Source organism: Antedon bifida, chromosome 7 (genome assembly GCF_963402885.1).
Source record: "Antedon bifida chromosome 7, ecAntBifi1.1, whole genome shotgun sequence".
Taxonomy (NCBI): Eukaryota; Metazoa; Echinodermata; class Crinoidea; order Comatulida; family Antedonidae; genus Antedon; species Antedon bifida.
The window spans coordinates 11,436,521-11,457,591 of NC_136232.1; the positions used below are offsets into that span (position 1 = coordinate 11,436,521).

The 21,071-nt window shown below is 34.4% G+C and overlaps 3 protein-coding genes across 4 annotated transcripts; 2 read left to right on the top strand and 1 right to left on the bottom strand.

Moving 5' to 3' along the window:
* Window positions 1-413: 413 nt before the first annotated feature.
* Window positions 414-3,323, top strand: LOC144848664 (nuclear migration protein nudC-like). Its single transcript, XM_078705501.1, has 9 exons — window positions 414-529; window positions 799-876; window positions 989-1,204; window positions 1,602-1,673; window positions 1,766-1,876; window positions 2,029-2,220; window positions 2,330-2,413; window positions 2,596-2,714; window positions 2,831-3,323. The coding sequence occupies exons 1-9, from the start codon at window positions 449-451 to the stop codon at window positions 2,880-2,882; spliced, it is 1,005 nt and encodes a 334-aa protein (XP_078561627.1). The 5' UTR covers window positions 414-448; the 3' UTR covers window positions 2,883-3,323.
* On the bottom strand, window positions 3,047-16,427 carry LOC144848661 (origin recognition complex subunit 3-like). Of its 2 annotated transcripts, XM_078705495.1 has the most exons (19): window positions 15,536-16,427; window positions 15,232-15,392; window positions 14,849-14,894; window positions 10,528-10,628; window positions 10,033-10,171; window positions 9,581-9,741; window positions 9,291-9,380; window positions 8,923-9,083; window positions 8,393-8,552; window positions 7,537-7,650; window positions 6,444-6,577; window positions 5,984-6,047; window positions 5,678-5,874; window positions 5,188-5,315; window positions 4,821-5,022; window positions 4,566-4,707; window positions 4,087-4,203; window positions 3,576-3,649; window positions 3,047-3,456 (listed from the first exon to the last, which is right to left on the bottom strand). In XM_078705495.1, the coding sequence occupies exons 2-19, from the start codon at window positions 15,265-15,267 to the stop codon at window positions 3,351-3,353; spliced, it is 2,172 nt and encodes a 723-aa protein (XP_078561621.1). In that variant the 5' UTR covers window positions 15,268-15,392; window positions 15,536-16,427; the 3' UTR covers window positions 3,047-3,350. The 2 variants fall into 2 exon arrangements, with proteins under 2 accessions (XP_078561621.1, XP_078561622.1); XM_078705496.1 differs by lacking the exon at window positions 15,536-16,427 and having other exon boundaries at window positions 15,232-15,530.
* A 1,308-nt stretch (window positions 16,428-17,735) lies between these two features.
* LOC144848662 (pyridine nucleotide-disulfide oxidoreductase domain-containing protein 1-like) lies at window positions 17,736-21,054 on the top strand. The gene is made up of 5 exons (XM_078705497.1): window positions 17,736-17,805; window positions 18,250-18,477; window positions 18,804-19,281; window positions 19,379-19,515; window positions 19,607-21,054. The coding sequence occupies exons 2-5, from the start codon at window positions 18,265-18,267 to the stop codon at window positions 20,312-20,314; spliced, it is 1,536 nt and encodes a 511-aa protein (XP_078561623.1). The 5' UTR covers window positions 17,736-17,805; window positions 18,250-18,264; the 3' UTR covers window positions 20,315-21,054.
* Window positions 21,055-21,071: the final 17 nt, after the last annotated feature.

Genomic DNA, 21,071 nt, shown 5'->3' on the forward strand with positions numbered 1-21,071 from the left:
AACACTGAGTCTCGACAGGTCCAATTTTCAATCATAATTTTTTGTATAGCATTTTTCTTTCTTTTTGTGTGTTTTGGCTTGGCATGGGTGATGCTTAAAACACCGGGGTTTTAAATTGATCAATTCGTTTTAATTAGTAATTTTCAATCATATGCTTTGTCGTATGCGTCTTGATTTTATAACTTGAAGTCTTATATCAATACCGTTGTGAACATTATGATGTATGCGTCAACAGTAGATCTTAACATTCTTCATCGTTATTATTCATACTGTTATAGTTTAATGCGTAATAGGCCTACATCTTGATGATGCACGCGCTCTGTCCGCTACTTGACCATACTGGACCTGCTGCCGCCTTTAACACTATAGCACTATTTGGCACATTTTGCCTTCCATATCCACCAAAAAAAACCCACCATATCGCACACACATCAAACACATTTTAATCATGGCGGTGACTGGAGATGATGATCGTTTTGATGGGATGTTGCTGGCAATGGCTCAGCAGCATGAGGGTGGAGTACAGCAGGTAAGTTGTCTGTTATATACTGAATAACTACAATAGTGCATATTGTGTAATTTTTAGTACATTTCATAATATATAGATGAACTGGCTAGGCTAAGAAGAGTCCAGCAAAATCGATACTGGTGGCGGTGACCACGCGGGTTGGATTGCCCGAATTGTGGCCACGAGATGGTTACCAGTCGGCCTAGCCATATGTACTTGTTTGCTTAAGCATATTAATATTTTAACCAGTAATTAAGTACGTTTTCTCACTCATTTACTTTCTCTTTCAGTTGATCGACACATTTTTTTCGTTTCTAAGAAGAAAAACTGATTTCTTTACAGGAGCTGAAAAGGGACGAGCTGAACAGGTAGGATTTTTTAGTAAGGAGTGAAGTGGCCTCTATAATTAATATAGTTAATTATTGAACGATTCCTTGTAATTACTAAAATTAAATGTAATGTTATCTTTTATAAAAACAGCTTGTAATGGATAGCTTAAAGAAACATCAGAAGAAAGCAATTGAAACACAAAAGAAAAAACAGGAAGATAATGAAGCAGCAAAGAAAGCCAGAGAGGAGAAAAAGCGTAAAGAAGCTGAAAAAACAGCAGCGGCGGCTACGTCATCCGACACGGCAGAAATTAAAGAAATAACGGACGAAGAAGCTGAACAGTTACAGAAACAAATTGATAGCGAAGTATGCAACAAAGAATTATTGTTGTACCTTATTGAAATAAATGGCCTAAAGCTCTGTCTACACTATCACACTAGTTTGAAAAAAAAAATGTGATGTGCCCAAATATGGTATTTAGTGATATGACATCATCATGTCCATATATGGGCACATCACATAAAGTTTGATAGTGTAGACAGAGCTTTAGAGTTGACTCTTCACACTGTTGACTCCATTATCCCCTGCTTGCTGATTCTTTTATCCACATCATTGTACTGTATATGTATTTGATTTTTTACTTTTTCAGTGCGACTATACTCAAAGGAAGATGATAAATACAACGTTTGTGCGTTGATTTAAAAACTGGGTTACAAGAGAATAAGTTGTACATTATTTATTTTTGATTATTTTTTTATTTTAGAAAAGTGAAAAGCCAGAGAAAAAGCCTTCTGCTGATGCCAAAGAGGAAAAGATTACAGAGAAAAAAGATGCGGTAATTATTTCATTTTTTATTTTTATCCAGTGAATTGAATAATTATTTTAAGTATTATACATTAATAATTAATTGGTATCTTCAATATTCAGTCAGATGACGAGGAAGAGGATGAAGATGATAAGGGGAAACTGAAACCCAATTCTGGAAATGGATGCGACTTGGACACATATAGCTGGACACAGACTCTTCAAGAGTTAGATGTAAGTATTTTATGTCACACTTGGCCTTCCATAACAACCAAGTTGGGTCAGGGAGTGAAGTGCGATACACTATTGTAGGGGAGAATGGTCCATAAATTGATATCGCTTGCCTAGTCAGTCAGTTGCTTGAAAATTCGAATTACTTTTTCTAGGTCCGTGTTCCTTCACCGATAAAAAAAATCAAGTCTCGAGATGTGATTGTAGAATTTACAAAACGTACCCTGAAAGTTGGTCTGAAAGGACACCCTCCAATTATTAATGGAGAGCTCAACAAAGAAATAAAATTAGAAGAATCTTTTTGGACACTGCAAGATAGTTGTATTATTGTACTCAATATGGAAAAGGTAATGCTTTCGTAGTAGAAATACCAATTCAGCATTTATTTATAATCAAAATATATAGACTATCATCGGAAGGCAATTATATTTGATAGATTTTTGTTTTTATTATTAGGTGAATCAAATGGAATGGTGGAGCCGCTTATTAGTAACTGATCCGGAAATTAACACGAAAAAAGTTCAACCTGAAAATTCAAAGGTACGTGTTATATTCCAACAAATAATCAAACATGCAGTATCAGTTTAACACTTTGCCCATATATGGACATGGTGATGTCATATTTGGGCACATCACACTTTTTTGATAGTGTAGACAGAGCTTAAGAACTAAAAGATAATAGGTTTTGATTGGCAACGTTTTAAAATCGGTTTATCTTACAGTTGAGTGATTTAGACGGAGAGACGAGGGGAATGGTAGAGAAAATGATGTATGATCAACGTCAGAAACAAATGGGATTACCGACATCAGATGACCAAAAGAAACAAGAAATGCTTCAAAAGTAAATCAACATTCATTTTATATTTGGCTGAATCATCGATAAATTAACCTGAGCTATGACCTCATTACCTGTGAAATTCTAATATATTATATATTTTTTCATTGTCTTTGTTTTAGATTCATGGCACAGCACCCTGAAATGGACTTTTCTAAAGCTCAGATCAATTAAACGCAATTTATTGTGCAGACGCCGAAGGACCTTTTTCCTACCACTGTTGGAGATACAATTTCTTTTTTGTGCTTCTTAGTTTTAGTAACTGCAATACATTTTTTATACTGGCCAAATTTATCAAAATGGCAGTGAACAATGAGATTACATTTCAAACTATAATGTCACAGTACTTCAAGGTGTCATCATTGCAAGTTTATTATAAGTAAACAAAATATCAAAATCTTTAATATCAATATTGAACAATGTGTAAGTGTCTTTATTTTTGTTTTCATTATAAAGAATAAATAAATAATCCTGTGTACTGTACAAATCTGTTGGCATTCATTTGAAGTTGTAGCATTCATTTGAAGTTGTAGCATTCATTTGAAGTTGTAGGATATTGTGAAATTGTCAACAGCTGTCTTCTCACCTCATGCACATCATCAGTATTTATTGTAACCAGTCAGCCATATTCCATTTAACCAATCAGCATCCACCCCAGGTCAACCGTGCCACATGATCAGTTTTCTTTTTGGTATGTTTGATGAATCCCAGAAATTGAAGCTCCGATACAGCACGTATAAAACGTGCACTTTACGCCAAGTTAAGGCCAAACTTAAACAATAAAAACCAAAAAACATGAAAAATGAAGATTAATAAAATCAGACTTTGAATATGTTATTTTGTAGTTTTTAATTTTTGAAAGGATACTGTAAAACCTCGTCTTCGTCACTGTTTTCATCTTCATTCTCACAGCTTCCTCCTTTTACTACAGTGATGAAAGCCTTTTAAAGAAAGATTTAAATTCTTATTTATAACCCATTTTGTATCAAACGGTAGTAAAGTCATGTTTGTGGTATCTTATGTGTTCCCCAAAGTATTTAGATAATAATGGCTAAAGCTTGATACAAATGTGAAATAAAGGGAAAGCATTATTATTTCATGTTATTGAATATCAAAATCGATACTGATAGTGATACTTACAAATATAAAAACATTTAAAACAGGCATAAAACAAAAATTTTTTATCAAACTGGCCAAATTTTGAAAATATATAATGCTAAGATTGGATTCCACTTGGAGGCAACACAAGGACCTATGCGCAAATTAGTTGCAATACTTACTCCCTGTGTTGTGTCCAAGTGGGAATCCAAGATTTAGAAAGGACTCAAAATATCAAGAGATTAAAAGATCAAAATGTGAGAAATGGATAAATGAATACCTGTAGCCAATCAAAGAGATTGATAAAACGGCCGCATTCTAGATGAAGCTTGTAGATGATACAAAGATCTGGGAATGATTCCACCATTCTGCCTGAATCAGTCTTACAACACTTACACTAACAGAAAAGATTAAAGCATTTGTATTTTATTATAAATCTGTACTTTCATTAGCCATTTTTAATAGTGTTTGTGAGGTTCTTGGACACGAACAACGGTAGATGACACAAGATAAAATATATTCTTTTATTGTTGCTTTAAGCTCTGTCTACACCATGAAATTTTATTTGACAAATGAAAATGAAATGTGATGTGCCCATATGGACATGATGATGTCATATCACTACCATATTTGGGCACATCACACTTTTTTTGTCAAATTCACTGGTAAATCGGATTTCCGAATGAATGAACCTTACAGATGAAGCAGAGCATTTATTTTCATTAAACTACTCATGGTTGAGCAGAAGAAAGTAGTTACCTGAAGATAGTAATGTGGGTTGCTAAGGGCAGTTTGCAGAGCAGCTCTTGGTGATGCATTGATGTGATGTCTGACCTCTGACACAGCTGTACAGTAATACACTTCATACAGTGGCATGCTTTGTGGACATTTTAAATAATTCCTGAAAAAAACAAACAAATAACAAATGTTAACTAATGCAGGTCACAACACATTACTAAGCTGTCCTGGATAAACACAACATTTGACATTAAATACAACATTCAATCCATTTACCTGAACATTTCTTGCAGGTATGTCATACAATCATCCCGAAGAGCTTCATACTTGGTCAGTTTTCTAGATTTCTTTGCGGATTCCATCAATTTCTTTTGAAGACTCCTTAACGTTGTTTTCTCTCTCCTTCCTGTTTCTTTCGTCTCCTCCATTGGTTCTGGTTCCACCTTTTCTTCCTCTTCAACAAAATCATTACAGCTATCTGAAAAGAAACTTTTATTTATATATTTACTTAGTCTTAAGCCATATTTAAACCATATTTGGGTACATTAAACTAGTTCGATAGTGTAGACAGAGCTTTACAAGCATTTGTTTTTTGTATAATACACTTCAACTGAAACTTTCAAGTAATATAGATTTCATTTACCGCCAAGTTTGATCAATCGTGACTTGAAATCATCAAGTTTATCAGCTTCAGCATGTAGCTTGCTGCAGCTTCTTAGCTTGACCTCACATTGACCTAGCAAACTGATAAGCTCATCTCTTGCAAACATTCTAAAAAGACAAACATTCATACATATACTATAATAATAATAGCGCCTTAAAAAAACAAAGAGGAAAGTAGAGGAACCATTTCCGTTCTCCAGCACTTTTAATAATGGCGATTCAGCTTCATATTTGTAAAAAGAAAATAATTTTTCCTAGCACCTGGCATACAGTCATGTCATATTTTAGATGGGAAAATATACAAAAAAATACACACGCTGGTCGCGCTAAATAAAAAAATAACAATGGATAAACAAGCTAATGAAAAACACCTTTTTTCTCACTTTTCTAAAATGTATACTTTAAGCATTTAATCTTCTATTAACAATGCTTCTAATAACATTTTCATCCTCCAACAATCTGAACCCTACCTAGCAAGATTATTGGCATGCTGATACTCCTCTGTGTTTACAATGGACGTTTCCAGACACATGGCATACAACTCCCGTAGTTGTTTACCCAATGGGTGTTTCGGTAGACTGCAGGTGATGATGTGAAGGCAATGCATGATGGGTACAAATGTTGTATCATGGGAAAACATGACATTGGCCATTTCAGTGATAGCAATCTGTGGATTTTAAAATAGAAAAACTATGTTTAACATAATGACACACAATGTCTGTGTTTAACGTAGTCTAATATATAAATATATTGTATAGTATAAAAGGCATGCTTACCTTTGCTTCAGCCAAGTTCTTCTTAATTAGTACCTGCTTTTCTCCTTTGAGTTGTGGAATGTATCTGCAATATTGAATGTAATGATGTTGTTAGCAATTATACTTTGCATCTTAAACTAGGGAGCTTGCAATTTGCCATTTGTTTATTGCCTGGACCTAGAAGCCCCTAACCTGTGTCGAGATGGTAAACAAGAAACATTTTCCAATATCCCGTACACAGAGAATATACACATGATATACTTTGGTTGTTGTAAATCGACAGTTCCCTATTGTTAAAAAGCCTATATAGTATCAGTGTTAATATCTAGTACAGTCTCTTTGTCATCCCTCGACCAAATGATACTTTGTAGTTTTTTGTTTTGTTTTAATACATGATGTTGGTGTTTGCTGATTTTGGTCGAAATAAATGTTGAATTGAATTGAATTCAACATCTGTAACATTTATTATCAGACAACTTGCCTTTTGACAGACTGTAGTTGTAGAATCATATCAACATCATCTTTGTTCAACTTCTGGACACGGGAGGCCACATCTTGTTGTCTACAACATAACACACTTGCTGATTGGCTAAAAAAGTGCTCCATCATGGAAAACTATTTGAAAATCAAACACACATTTTGATCAACACATAAACTTATACTGTTTTTGTATATTTTTAAATGTTTATTAAATTGTTTTAAAAGCTACCCACTTCTGTGTTGGGTGTCTAGAAAACTCAGATCTCAAATAGATCTGAGTTTTCTAGATCTAGAAAACTCAGATATCAATATCTGAGTTTTCTAGTTCCAGAATGGATCTAGAAAACTCAGATCATCATATGATTGGCTGGTAGGTCATTTGGATCATTCCATTATTAATCAGAAGGTATGTCATTTGAAATACTAGAGTATTATTGAAACTGATTACTGTGTTACTGTACTGTGTTTTCTTACTAATATTGTAACATGTAGAAGCGGCCTATGGCTTAAATCATAAAATACAGTGCATGTTACCGTTAAAATGTAGGCTTAAAATTAGGTATGTACGAGTTGGTTGAGGTACGAGTTAGCCAAGTTGGGAATAGGTATGAGTTATTTGGGTACGAGTTGACCAATTATAGTCTAGTACCCGGGCCAGACCTACTCTTCGCGGTACATCGCGATAGCACCCACACGTTGAGCCTTGAATTGAGTTTGCTTAGCTAGGCTAGGCCTAAATGCTAAGCCTACATTTTAAAAGGTGTATACTGTATTTCTTTATGATTTAACATAGGCCGCTACTACAAGTTACAATAATTATTATTATTAGTAAAAAAACGTATAATACTGTAGTATTTCAAACAAGCTACCCTCTGATAATAATGGAACGATGATCTGGGTTTTCTAGTTCCATTTTGGAACTAGAAAACTCAGATCTTGATATCTGAATTTTCTAGATCTGAGCTAGACACCCTTCTATGTTGGGCCATTGGCCCATGGTTTCCTCTTGGGTTATTTCCATTTTTTTATAAAATAAATAAATATACCGTTTACTACAAGCATTAGTGACTAGTAAAATTATACACAGGAACTACCTGTAATCGTTTGATAAAGCTGGTTGTTGAGAAATCATGAAACAGAAAAAGATCCAAAAGAAGTTGGAAAACTTTGTGTCCGAGACGAAATGGATGATCTGGGTTGAGTAGCGTCTAAAAAGATATAACGTGATTGATTATTGGTTTACGAAGGGTTAATCAATCATAGGTAATCAATCATAGCTAATCTATAATAGGTAATCAATCATATGTAATCAATAATAGGCAATCAATCATAGCTAATCAATCATATGTAATCAAGCATATGTAATCAATAATAGCTAATCAATCATATTTAATCAATAATAGGTAATCAATAATAGGTAGACAATCATATGTAATCAATAATAGGTAATCAATAATAGGTAATCAATAATAGGTAATCAATCATAGGTAATCAATAATAGTTTATCAATCATAGGTAATCAATCATAGCTAATCAATCATAGCTAATCAATCATTATGTAATCAATCATATGTAATCAATACTAGGTAATCAATCATAGCTAATCAATCATATGTAATCAATAATAGGTAATCAATAATAATTAATCATAGGTAATCAATAATAGGTAATCAATAATAGCTAATCAATAACAGGCAATCAATAATAGGCAATCAATAATAGCTAATTGATTAAACTGTCACCACACTGACTTCCAGTTCCATGATAATCAACATGATGATTTTGGGAACTTGCGGCGATGAAAATGAACAGGGAACAGCCACACATCTCTCTTATATCATGATGTTTATTGTAATTTAATTATCTTATTAATTATGTGTGGAAATTAATAAAACAAACAAAAAGTTTTAAAGCTAATCAAGAAAATGCAAAACAACCTATTTCACCAACCATTTGAATGGCCTCTGATAGATAATCGGTAGAGGACTTAGATTGAAACTTCTCAATGCTAAGTAAGGATGATACGTGTTGAGGAAGAAGACGATGTACGACGGATACGGATGTCGCAATACCAAAAAGTAACACTATCGGAAGCTGCTTAATATTTTGACTGAAAAGAAATGAAAAATACAAATTCAGATAAACATTTATTTAATATTTATGTAATAAATGCATAAATGCCCTATCGTTTATAATTGATAATTTTCCAACATTCTTGTTTAAAATCAAAATCAATTTCCTCTCTGAGTAAAGTGTTATACATTGTTCTCCAATAGGTGCTGCCAGATTTGGAGTTTTTATGAATTTTAGATTTTTACTGATATACTAATTTAAATGCTTTATTTATCCTAATGTTCTACTCGGTAAGAGGGGATTTAGTTCCCTTTTGTGTTTCCTGCCACTTACTTTGTAGTTGTTTGTTTGTTGTGTTTATTAATGTTATAGCAATAAAGAATAAGAATAGCATTCTGTTTGTTTACCTGCACATAATAATGAAGTCTTGTAGAACATGAGACGTGAAGCCTTCTAAATCTTCAATGATAACAACAATAGGCGGGAACTGTGGAAAGGAAACGTCAGAGTCTGCAGCCTTAGACAACCTTTTTCTAGGCGATCTGGACTGCTTCTTGACAGGTGACATCTGAAATCAACCATGAAAGATAATGATATTGTGAGTTTCTAGAGCTTGAAATCACCCTATATGTTTGGATACATTTAAAAATGAAAGCACCCTCTATGGTTTGGTCACAATTTTATAAAGCCTCCCAAGTCATAATGTTTGGATAATAATGTTCCTTTCCCTTTACCAATCATACCAGGATACTCAAAATATGTAAAGATTTAGAACCTTCATAGTTGCATGATGATACCAGGAACAGAGTACAGACATTGTACATGGGACTTTTTTAATCTCAATCTCATCTTCATCATCATCTAACTGCAGTAAAAAAAAGAAGATAAATCAGAATTACTTTAGGAATAATATTGAGTAAATATAAAGAATATAAAGCTCTGTCTACACAATCAAACTTTATGTGACAAAAAAATGTGATGTACCCATATATGGACATGATGATGTATTATCACTACCATATTTGAGTAGTACATCACACTTTTTGTCAAACTAGTCTGACTCACCATATCACTAGTCTGCATTAATTGGGCAACAAGCTTAGCTAAAAGTGACTTGATGTTGGGACAATCTTTGGATGCTAGCTGAGCAATGTACGGTGTAATTCCATCCTTTAATTGATTGACCAAATTAGAATATATGGTATTGTGGTCTGGCATGTTGACACCTAATAAAGAAAATTAAATTATTATTATTAATATATGAAATATATATCGCACAGTTGCTGCAAAAATGAAAAAGAAAACTACAATTAGTATAGGGTGAAAGGGGTGATTCAATGGGAACATTACGAGGTGATAACGCCATGCCACCTAGCTAGGCTTATGCAGCGAAAACCACAATAGAATAATTGAAGGACTTGATTGAACTGATCATCTCATGGAGTCGGCAAACTGGTTGGATACAGTATCAAGATGCATAATTTGTCACTCAAAACAGTATGTTTATAATATAATACCTGTAATCAATGCTGCAGTTGGTACTTCATTAATGAGATGTTTACCCTTATGTTCCTCTAACCCAAATACGTCATGAGATTGCTTTAGAAAATGTATTAACTCATCAAATATCTTGTCATAGACTTCTTCTTCCATCCCCTGCAATCAAAATTAGAAATACCTTACAATTTGTCAATAGTTACCAGAGGCTGATTCAAAAGGGCCCCCTCTAAATTTAACAAATTGTAATGCAAAATATAGGACATCAAGTTAAGGTCAGCACTTCATTTCAATACTTTTAGACCCTTCCCCCTGGCACCCCACCCACCACCATTTTCAAAATCCTGGGTCCGCCACAGGTTGCAAGAGAGGTATATATTAATCTGCACCCACCCAAATAAAATCCTGCGTACAGCCCTGTAGTTTTTAGTCCAAACAAACAAGAATTTCAATTTACAAAAAGCTCCTGGTATATGTTTATTGAGGAGGGGGGGCAGGGGGGATAATAAATTTACCTCCAAATCATCATGAATAGTATCCCACAATTCCCTATAAGTTGCAGCACGAATCTTACTTCCTGCTGTTGCGCTTCCATCAGGATTTTGAAAATAATTTTCTGTAAAAAAAAAAAAATATTAATCACCTTTCAGATAGGCCGCAGGACAGAATGGATAAACAAATAAGAAAGTTAATAGTTCAGTTTAACAATATAAAATAAATACAGTTTTGTATTGTTATTATTTTTTTTTATTCAATCGAAATCAACAGCGATAATTACCGTCACTAACAGGTTTGATGCAAACAAAGCCAGGACTGTTTAAAGCACCTTGATTGAGGAAAGGCATAAGCCAATGTCTGAGGAAGATACTAGATGCAGGGGCTGCCATATAAGACTAAGAGTCAGCAGTGCTAATTTCAATTATGTATTTATTGGTTATCCGCACTTGGCGGATAACCCCTTGTTATTGTCAGGATCTTTTTTTTTTTTTTTTTTTTTTTCTATGTTATTCTTCTTTCTTTCCCAGAATTTTGTGTCACGTGTATCTCAAATTCTGATCAACATTACATCGTATAACTTTGTCAGAAGATTTACCTCTATCTGTAGAAGTGCAGGACAGTTCGTTTTTTTACTTTAGAGTCGCGCAGCGTAAGCTACGCGCGATTTTATGAATTTTGCGTATTTAACATAGACTAAAAACCAAAAGTCATTTTGTAATGACACTTGGTGAACATTTAAGTCATATCAAGTGCAAACTTTCTATGGATTAAAAATGGCATGTTTCACAGAAAGTTACGCGCGCACGCGCGTTTAAAATTTCAGAATGCGTAAAATCAATTTCTAATCAACTTTCTACGCGTTTCAGGTCATTTTGAGCATTTCAAAAATTCCCACGCGTGCGCAATATTTTTACGCGCACGTGCGCACGTAGCGCAAAAACATCTTTTTTTTGCTTGATTTTTGTTTTTTCAGCCTTTTCTAGTAAATTTACCAATTTTCAATCAATTTCGACTTAAAATCACGTCATACGAGCACGTAGAATTAAACAATTTGCGCGCGTTTTTAATGAAAAAGTTAAAAAATTTGTCAAAATTTTGCCTTTTTTAAAACAGTCATAGATTGTAAACTACGTGGTGAACTTTTTTTAAATTGCATATTCTGGAAGTTGATGAGTTGTAGATATCGAATCATGCATCGATATGGCTAACCAGACATTGTGACGTCATCGTATGGCCACTCGAATATAAAATATAGGATTTTTGTCTCTTTCGCATAGCTCATCACATTTAATAGAGCGCATCTCCACTTATCCGTATTCCATTTCCCCCCATTTTGTTATATTGTCTAGGCCAATCAATTATCTTTCGCATAATCTACCATTTTTTAAATTGTGATGACGTCATCATGTCCAAAAGCGTCAATAACTTGGGTCCCTTATTTTCACCTATTCTGCACTGTATGTAGTACGTATACAGAATATACAGTCGGAAAGCCGCGTTGGTAACGCATCACTGATTTCATTCATTGTGAGGGCGCGCTTCGTGGAAAATGTTGGAATTTTTGCTATTTTAGTACACTTAGAAAATGGTATAATTTTGATATTAAATGAAATCAATAAACGTATTTCAATAGTTGAACTACAAGCGTAAATAATGATAAAAACTGTGATCTAAATTCCACAGATTTTTTGTTTCAAGAAATATCATTATTTTATGTATAAACTTTTTTACTTTAATTTTTTTTTAAATGATGGTAAAAAATCATTAAATTTCATATTTTCTAGATAAGGTTTCAAAGCGAATTTAAAATCCTTTCAAGATAAACTATTAAGCTATCTATTAAAATAAAAATCTAATTTTAAGCTTTCTTGGGATGCAACTCCCACTAATCAAACCAAACCTACTACATTTCTGTTCTGTTTCGATCGAAAAATCGCCATTTTGAAACTTTGTTTACGTTTTACGAAGCTGGTACGAATCGTCCCGGACCGAATCGTGTCTGTGTTCAATACGGTTTTCATGCAGGCGTATTACGTCATAGGCCTAAGATTTCAATTTGCTCCCCGATTATTGTTCTATTTGGTTTCTGAGCTAGGAAAGGCTACCTACTATAATTACTTACTTGATTTCTAGCCTAGCTAGGCCTAAAAATAGTATTTTCTAGGCCTAGCTAGGCTGAGTAATTCTGATATAATACTAATATTAGATAGGTAGGCCTACCCTAGTGAGTGTTAATAATAGTAGCTGGATATTCTATAGTCTAGGCTGGTGGTAGGTCTATCCCAGCTCTGCTCATATACCAAGCAAGAAGAAGCCTGAAGGAGAAACTAGGCCCAGAACAAATAAAAAACTGTTAAAAAAACAATAAATGGAAAAATAAAAATAAATAACCCATTTTCAATTTATATATGGGGAATGTTTTATAAAATCGGGCATGTTTGTTTCAGAGACTCAAACGTGTATTTTTATATGGTCATGTTTTTAAAAAAGATAATTATGGGCCCAGCTGAAACCAAGATATAAAAATATAAGTCCATCATTTACTTGTATATAAATATTACTTTATTAGATACAACTTGCATTTCACACAAGCAACCAATTTTTTTTTAACGTATACAGAATGTGAAAAAGCAGTTTTTAATACAAATATCTTTCAAACAATACTGATATAAATAGTAAATACTACTACTACTGTATATATTATTTAAATAGCACCTTGTTCATCAAACATAACAAACTAGCTAGGCCTTAGCCTATATCATATTAACTTACGTGAGTCTTACGGTTGTACTGATTTTATGATTGTTTTATATGTTTATATTGTATGTATCTGTGTGACTCTGGTTAATAAAGTAAATCAATCAATCAATTGCAACTTAATTTATATCTTATCATTGACTGATCTGAAACGCTTCTAAAACTTGAATGCGCATGAATGTATATGTTTAATTTATATTATTATTAGCGAATAAAATGAAAAACTATCAGCTGCAGCAATGATATTGAAATCGAGAAAACCATTACAGCTTCCACCGTCCAGCCTCATATTGAAGAACGAGACAGAAAATCGTCGAGTCTTGATACCAACAAAAAACCTAAAAGGAAAATGAATAGCTGAAATGTAATGAATGAAACTATTTAAATAATTGTCACTATGATATGAACAAAACATTGCATCGTTATACAGTATAATTATTCAACAACCTGAAAACATTTTCAGATATAGGCCTACCATGAAAAAGCAGCAAATACAAAATTTCCTTATGTCTGTTTATTGTAATAATTATTAATATTATAAATAAATTGTACCCCTCAGTTGTCAATAATTTTACTATTAATAAATATTTAACTATATAGAATAGGTAGGCCTATACCTGTATCAGGCTGCGATTTGCTTAATTATCTTTTTAAAACTTCCAAATGCATCTTCAATATAGAGTAGGATTGTAACGATACTTTAATAATACTAAATTGTAACTAAAGTATTTAAATTATTAACAGAACATGTTACTAGGCCTAGGCCGATATAATACGACAACGATCCACCAGGTCGTGCATATACTCACCTACAACAACCACAATCAACACACCATGCACCACACACGACGGAACTAGTGCCGCGAGACGTAACAATATATGACATGAGGACCTTTTTTAAAATGTTCGCTATAGGAAGCTTAAATAGGGTTTCAAGCCAATTTTAACGTAAAACAGACTATTGATACTTACTCTATCCATATACGTCGGTTTTTTGGTAATTCACTGTATGGGATGCAAATCCCACTAATGGAAAATTTGTAAACAAACACCTGTTAGAAAACTTCAGTTTTGACGGACGCACATGAACTTTGGAAAGAAATTGTCGCTGACAACAAATCCAACAAATTATTCAGAAAATTAGGTGACCTGCGACATCTTAAACATATAAGGAACTGATCTTACCATATATGGTTAATTTTTCGCCTACTAATGTTTATTAAACAGCTATTAAATGACGTATACTTTATGCTAATGTTTTCGCGCGAAACGTTGATACTTCTGTGCCGAGAGAGGGCTTCTAAAATTTATGACGTCATGCGAAGTCGAAAATTCAGCGATAACGGTCATATTTCCCAACGCGGCTCTCCGACTGTATAGTGTATACCGTATATACTTTGACGTGACGCAAAATAGAGAGCGCACTAACATTTTTACAATGGCATAATCGTTTTTCTGCGCGCAATATTCTAACGTATGACGTGCACGTGGCTTTTGCGCTGCGGATAACCTAACTCGTCCGTAGTGACGAGTTCAAATCTAGTTATTATTAAAATAATAAGTAATATCATTTACACTTACCCGATTTTAACTGTTTCTTCTTTTTACTTTTGAATGCAAAACATCCCTATAATAGTAAAACAAATAGTTACAAATTGTATGCTATATACTAAGTGCAAATTGAATGGCCGAGCATAGCAAATTTATATACAGCCATCAGATATAATTACATTGCCAACAGAGGGCGGTAGACATTGTTTCACATCACAGTACACAGAGCGCATATGCAAAGGGCTGCCTGTCCAAGCACTCGCTGTCACTAGCCTAGCCTTGGTAGGCCTAGCTAAATACAGTCATTATTTAATGTTTATATGCAAAAAGATTGTTTATAATTTTACTTGGTTGTCATTAGACAACACAACTTATAAATATGGAAATACATTACATTTATATAACATAGTTACCTTAGAAAAAGAAGTGGTACCCGTTTCGTTTGTCATTTTCGTTCCGCCGCGTAAACTTTTCTATTTTATTACTTTAAAAACACACATTTAAAACACGTGGGTTGTTTCAAATAAAACCATATCGTGTCAATCCGCTTGATTACTTGTGAGTAGACAATGCCCTACAATCAATTTAAAGGGGGATTCTGGGTTTAAAATTGCTTTTAAATATCGTTTATTTATTAAATAAAAAATATTATAACAATATAGACATGTCAGAATGAAGAAGTAATAACGAGAAATTAAAAAATTAAATTTCATATACATTTTAGGGTGAATTCATGGAAAGTCTGTTTTTCAGCAGCTTAGGGAAGCTCATTAATATTCATGAGATATTCACAAAATCACGTCATCAGTGGATTCCAAACTCGCGACGTCATGTACGTTGTGTTTGTCAACTAATTTACATCTCTCTCTCCCCTGTCAAACCACGACCACCCGATCATTGTGAAATACATTTTTTGTAGATTTTCTAAGCTAGGCCTAAAGTGTAATAATAACAGTAGTAGCATATATTTATTTGACATTTAATGAAATACAAAATTTAGTACAGATTACTCCATGGTACAGATTATAAATTATATAGATTGTATACAGTTATACTATTTTTATACCTCGAATAGTTCAGATCGTATTATCGGCTTCAAGTACTAGGCTAGGCCTAGCCTAAATCATTTTTTGTCATGGGTGAGAGCCATTCTGACTAGGGATTCCATGCCACGATGGCTACCCTACGTTTTAAAACATTGGGGCCCATCATGGGCCTAGGCTAGCTAGCCTACTACTAAACGATTGGCCCATAAATAACAAAACTCAGTGGATCCAAACCCATCCTATCAACCAAACTCCTAAACAATCTAAACCTAAAACGTTCTACAAAATCGGCTGTAAATATTGAGGCAAAACAAGGTCCGATCGCCGTCCGCACGTATGGTGTCCCGATCGTCTAAGTAGGCCTAAAATAGGCCTAGTTTACTCTCCAAAAAAGCGGATACTGCATCAAGCAAGTAGACCAGGTAGTAGGAAGGAGACCTGGCCGATCCGGCCCAGTTAAAAATTGAGCTAGCTAGTGTAGTAGACCCTATGCGAATTGATACTACCAGGCCTTTTACTATAGGCTACACTTGTTAAAATTAGCAATACTTATGTTTACAAATATTCCAACTCTCTCATTCGAGCTATGTTATCTATACCATTCCGGTAGGTCGAGTCGACCTACCTTCAATCAAATACTGTACATCGTTTATGTTGTGATTATAAACGGGGTATACTCGACCCGACCAGTTTGGTATTGTATACTGTATCTGCTTATCACGTGACGATGCCAAGCATGGGCAGAGAGAGCACGTGTATCATCGTCTCGCTCTCCTCGCTCAGCAGGAATGTATACGTTACGCTTCATTGATTTTGAAGGCTTTCCCTAAGTCAGTGCGAAAATCGGCAAACGTAAAGTGCAAACATATCTAAGTTTTCACTGTTTTGATAAATTTTCATAGAAAATTGACTTCATAAATGGGAAGACCGATTAAAATTACATCAGATAAGTATAATTTTACAAAAGTAATTGATATGGTTAATGATAACGAGTCGTCGGAAGATTGACCATTTCACGAATTTCCTATTCTGTAACACAGTGTCATATCGCCGTAGCTGCACTTGTAATCTGGCCTCATTTCACAGCCTTCGTTCTGCTTCACTGGGCGCTTATATAAATTGAAACTTTTACCGTTCAAGAGACAAACAAATATATTTTACATTTTTTACTATTCATTTTAAACCCGGAACCCCCCTTTAAAGATGTTGTCCCTTTGACTAATTCAAAAAAAAAACCAAAAAAAAAAACAAATTGTTAGATTTCTTTTGTTTTATGTAGGAAAAATGCCTATATCTATCGTCGATTGTTGTCGTCCTAGTGTAAATGGGCCTTTAATCATAAAAAGGTCAACACAACGGCAGTAAAGGCACAAATGGCGCTCCATAAAAGTAAAACAAACTTTCTAAAGATCCAGTGATCTGTAATAGCCGAAGGCTGGATGGCAATCTTTTAATGTTATCGCAGTTCAAAAGTGATTCTCCATGGAGAGGGAACCAACAAGATGGCGGCTGCAATCGACCAATCAGATATGCCCTACGCTGTACGCACTGCTACGCCTGTGTTGAGCCTATCTGCGTGAGAACGATACGCAACGCAGCGTGTTAAGCGTATAAACGCTCGTTATACAAAAAATGCTAGATTACCAAGAAATTATTTATTCCATTGCGATTAACAATATATTTAATTTTATAAAAACTTCACTGTGCTTTGGCAAGAATATGTGTTGTAATTTATGTGGTCTTAATGTATCATATTAGATTATTATTTTTTTATATTAAATCATGTTTTTGAACACATTTACGGCCGCCATCTTGTTGGTTCCCGCCTCCTGTTGGAATCACTTTTCAGTCTGGAGTACGCCCTCTAGCCTTCGGCTTACAGCTCACTGGAAAGATCAAAAAGAATGTAGGCTAGGCATATGTGTGCAATCTTCGAATGAGGTGAGTTCAATTGGCCTAAAATACCTTGAAGTTGTCATTGTAATTGATTCAACAAAATGAAATTTATTTTATATTGTCATATTTTAATATTGTGTACAATTTCTGTTTATTGTAGGTAAGGCCTAGCATTATATTAGGCCTGCCTAGCTAGGCCTAGCTTTAGTAGGTAGGCTAGTTTTGTTTGTAGAGAGAGTATGCGCGGCTCACATGTGCTCCTAGAGGGTGAATGTCGTATGTTGTTAAAATGACCAAAATAGAATCTATGAAACGCCAAATAGGCCATACATTTTCGATAGCCTAGTGAATCTCATCGAAGTAAGCCTGTTATGATATACTAATTAGTAATAATGTTAATAATTAATGTATGTAAAATTGTAAATATTTTCATTTTAATTTTTATATATTTATAAATATTATGATCCTTTCAATTCTCTGTGAAAATAGATCTGCGAAAGAATAATGGCTGCAACGCCAGTTTCAAGACCAACTTCTACACCTCCTACTACATCTACTACTAGGCCTAGTACTAGTAGTAAGCCAGGTTACGTTGTAGTTGGTGGTGGTATTGCTGGGGTAACTTGTGTTGAGCATTTGGCCCTACTGTCGCCCGATATTCCAATAACGCTGGTCACCGCATCTCCCCTAGTCAAGGCTGTTACCAATTTTAGACAGGTATGATGATAGAGTAAAGAACAGGAGACATCCAAATATGGATGTGATAAAGCAATTGATTTGATTGGAGGAAAATAGTGTGAAAGATAGGAGAAACAGTAAACAATAGGTCGTAGCAAGAGGTTAAAAACAGACGAGGCAAAGATGCTTTAAATATAGATATTAATATGAAATACAACGAGCTGTGCTGAAGGATTTAGGAGTGTGTGGTGAAAACTGAAAATGTCATGCCTCATGCTGGCTACGGTCCTGAATGTATTTGTTTAAAAAAATGGTGAATCTCTAAAAAAAACTGAAATATATTAGTATGATTGTCTTTTTTTTAGATTTCGAAAGTTATTGAACATTTTTCAGTAGAAGAGAAGCATGCGAGTAACCTACAGTCTTCTGTAAGAGGATTATCAATCGTTCATGCGATGGTTACAGGGATTGATGCTGCAAAACAGGTTATTACAATAGATGACGGTGAAAGCATTCCTTACTCTAAACTTTGTATATGTTCCGGTGGACAACCTGACATCATATGTAAAGACAATCCCAATGTTTTAGGAATTAGAGACACAGAAACCGTAAAGTCCTTTCAAAAGAAGTTGGCTGCTGCTAATCGCGTTGTTGTGATTGGCAACGGTGGAATTGCAACTGAACTTGTTTACGAGATTCAAGGCAGTACTGTGATATGGGCGATCCGTGATAAAAGCATCAGTCACACGTTCGTTGATGCTGGCGCTGCGGAATTTTTTCTTCCACATTTAAAAAGTGAAAAGGAATCCGTAGCAGGTCCAAGTAAAAGAATGAAATATGCAGGTTTGTAGTTTGTTATGTCAATTTGAATATGACCTTTGTCAATTTTGCAGACTTTTTGAATTCATATTTTGTTTATATTGTCTTTTTTCCCTTTTAGTATCGGACGCTGATAATATAGATTCAACCAAAGGTTCATCGTCTGGGGGAGCTTTGGGTCCTGATTGGAGCAATGGCGTGTCAATGCAGGGAGGAGGAAGTGGTCATCACCCTGTGTATGTAGAATATGAATGCGAGGTCAGTTACATTCATCAGTGGAAAAGTATTTCCATTTATTGTTACCATACATACACTAATTTTTTAAAATGATAGTTGTTTTCTTTTTCAGGTTCAGCGAATACTAACGCCAGAAGAATACGCACAGCTAGGTCAAGCTGCAAACATTCTAGCATGTGACACAATGAGCCAATCATGGCCTGTCTACATCTTGTTAACAAATGGCAAATTATATGGTTGCGATCTTATAGTTAGCGCTACTGGCGTCAACCCAAACGTTGCCCCATTCACAAAAGGGCCAACGCCATTGACTATCGCACCAGATGGTGGTATAGGTGTTGATGATCACATGAGGACAAATTTAGAACATGTTTACGCCGCCGGTGACGTTTGCTCAGCGTCATGGCAACCAGCTGAACAATGGTTTCAGATGCGGTTATGGTCGCAAGCCCGGCAAATGGGAGCATACGCAGCTAAGTCTATGATAGCGGATACTTCTGGGGAGGTAATTCACCAGGACTTTTGTTTCGAGTTATTTGCACATATGACAACATTTTTTGGTTTTAAAGTTGTGCTGTTGGGTAAGTTTAACGGACAGGGGCTTGATAAGAAGGACTATGAGGCTCTGGTTCGAGTCACGCTTGGTGTCGAGTATATCAAAGTTATACTTAAAGATGGCAAAATGTACGGAGCTATTCTTATAGGTGACACAGATCTTGAGGAAACTTTTGAGAACTTGATATTGAACAAGACGGATTTGACGAGGTATGGAGAGGATCTGTTGAATCCAGGAGTTGATATTGAAGACTATTTTGATTGAAACTTAACCTGCCGAACTAATATGCAATTATGGTAAAATGTTGAATTATACTTTAATTGCGTTAACAATGGAGTCTTGTGTCAATTAGCCTGAGGGATTATACTTGACCATTTTGAATAATGAAAGTTTAGTAGAAAATTTGCAAACAAAAGAATGTACAGTTTTATTTTATTATAATGAGTACAGTACTTTAACAATCAGATATAGTATTTTAATGTTTTACAATGCAATGTGCTATTTACAGTGTGAGAATTAGGAAAGTAGATTATTTTAGTATTTTATTAAGTTGTGTAATCATGTAGGCTTCAATGTAAACAATTGTTTTACTTTATTCACACAACCTGATAGTGAAAACCACCAAAGGCAGGTGAATAATATAATATACACTTAAAATATACACAAAAAGGTAAAATTTACATAATTATTTTATTTAGAAAGGATACCGTTAAAATATCTAAACAAAATCAATGAAAATTGACAGAAAACACCATTTTTACAAATACGAGAACATTTAACATGAAGGGGATTTATATGAAGTTTACAAATTAAAGTAAAGTAATGAATCAAGATGACAATTAAACTTAGAATTAAGACATTTAAACCGTCTTGCCCTTCTAAACTTTGTTCTCAGCTTGTCTCTGTTTGTACAGCATAGTTACCTCTGATTAGTTTACAGCATGTGTTTTATTATTTTAGCAGAGACTAAACGAAAATAAAATTCCTAATATAATGTCAAACAATGTTTTGTGTTCTCTGT

What these genes read in the sequence shown, in the direction of transcription:
- LOC144848662 (XM_078705497.1), top strand. Translation starts at nt 18,265, where the DNA reads ATGGCTGCAACGCCAGTTTCAAGACCAACTTCTACACCTCCTACTACA. An exon ending in CTGTTACCAATTTTAGACAG is followed by an intron (nt 18,478 to 18,803) that starts GTATGATGATAG and finishes TCTTTTTTTTAG; the next exon opens with ATTTCGAAAGTTATTGAACA. An exon ending in ATGTAGAATATGAATGCGAG is followed by an intron (nt 19,516 to 19,606) that starts GTCAGTTACATT and finishes TTTCTTTTTCAG; the next exon opens with GTTCAGCGAATACTAACGCC.
- LOC144848664 (XM_078705501.1), top strand. Translation starts at nt 449, where the DNA reads ATGGCGGTGACTGGAGATGATGATCGTTTTGATGGGATGTTGCTGGCA. An exon ending in AGACTCTTCAAGAGTTAGAT is followed by an intron (nt 1,877 to 2,028) that starts GTAAGTATTTTA and finishes TACTTTTTCTAG; the next exon opens with GTCCGTGTTCCTTCACCGAT. An exon ending in AAACAAGAAATGCTTCAAAA is followed by an intron (nt 2,715 to 2,830) that starts GTAAATCAACAT and finishes TCTTTGTTTTAG; the next exon opens with ATTCATGGCACAGCACCCTG.
- LOC144848661 (XM_078705495.1), bottom strand. Translation starts at nt 15,267, where the DNA reads ATGACAAACGAAACGGGTACCACTTCTTTTTCTAAG. An exon ending in TATCAGAGGCCATTCAAATG is followed by an intron (nt 7,651 to 8,392) that starts GTTGGTGAAATA and finishes ATATCTTTTTAG; the next exon opens with ACGCTACTCAACCCAGATCA. An exon ending in GCTTTATCAAACGATTACAG is followed by an intron (nt 6,578 to 7,536) that starts GTAGTTCCTGTG and finishes ATTTTCAAATAG; the next exon opens with TTTTCCATGATGGAGCACTT.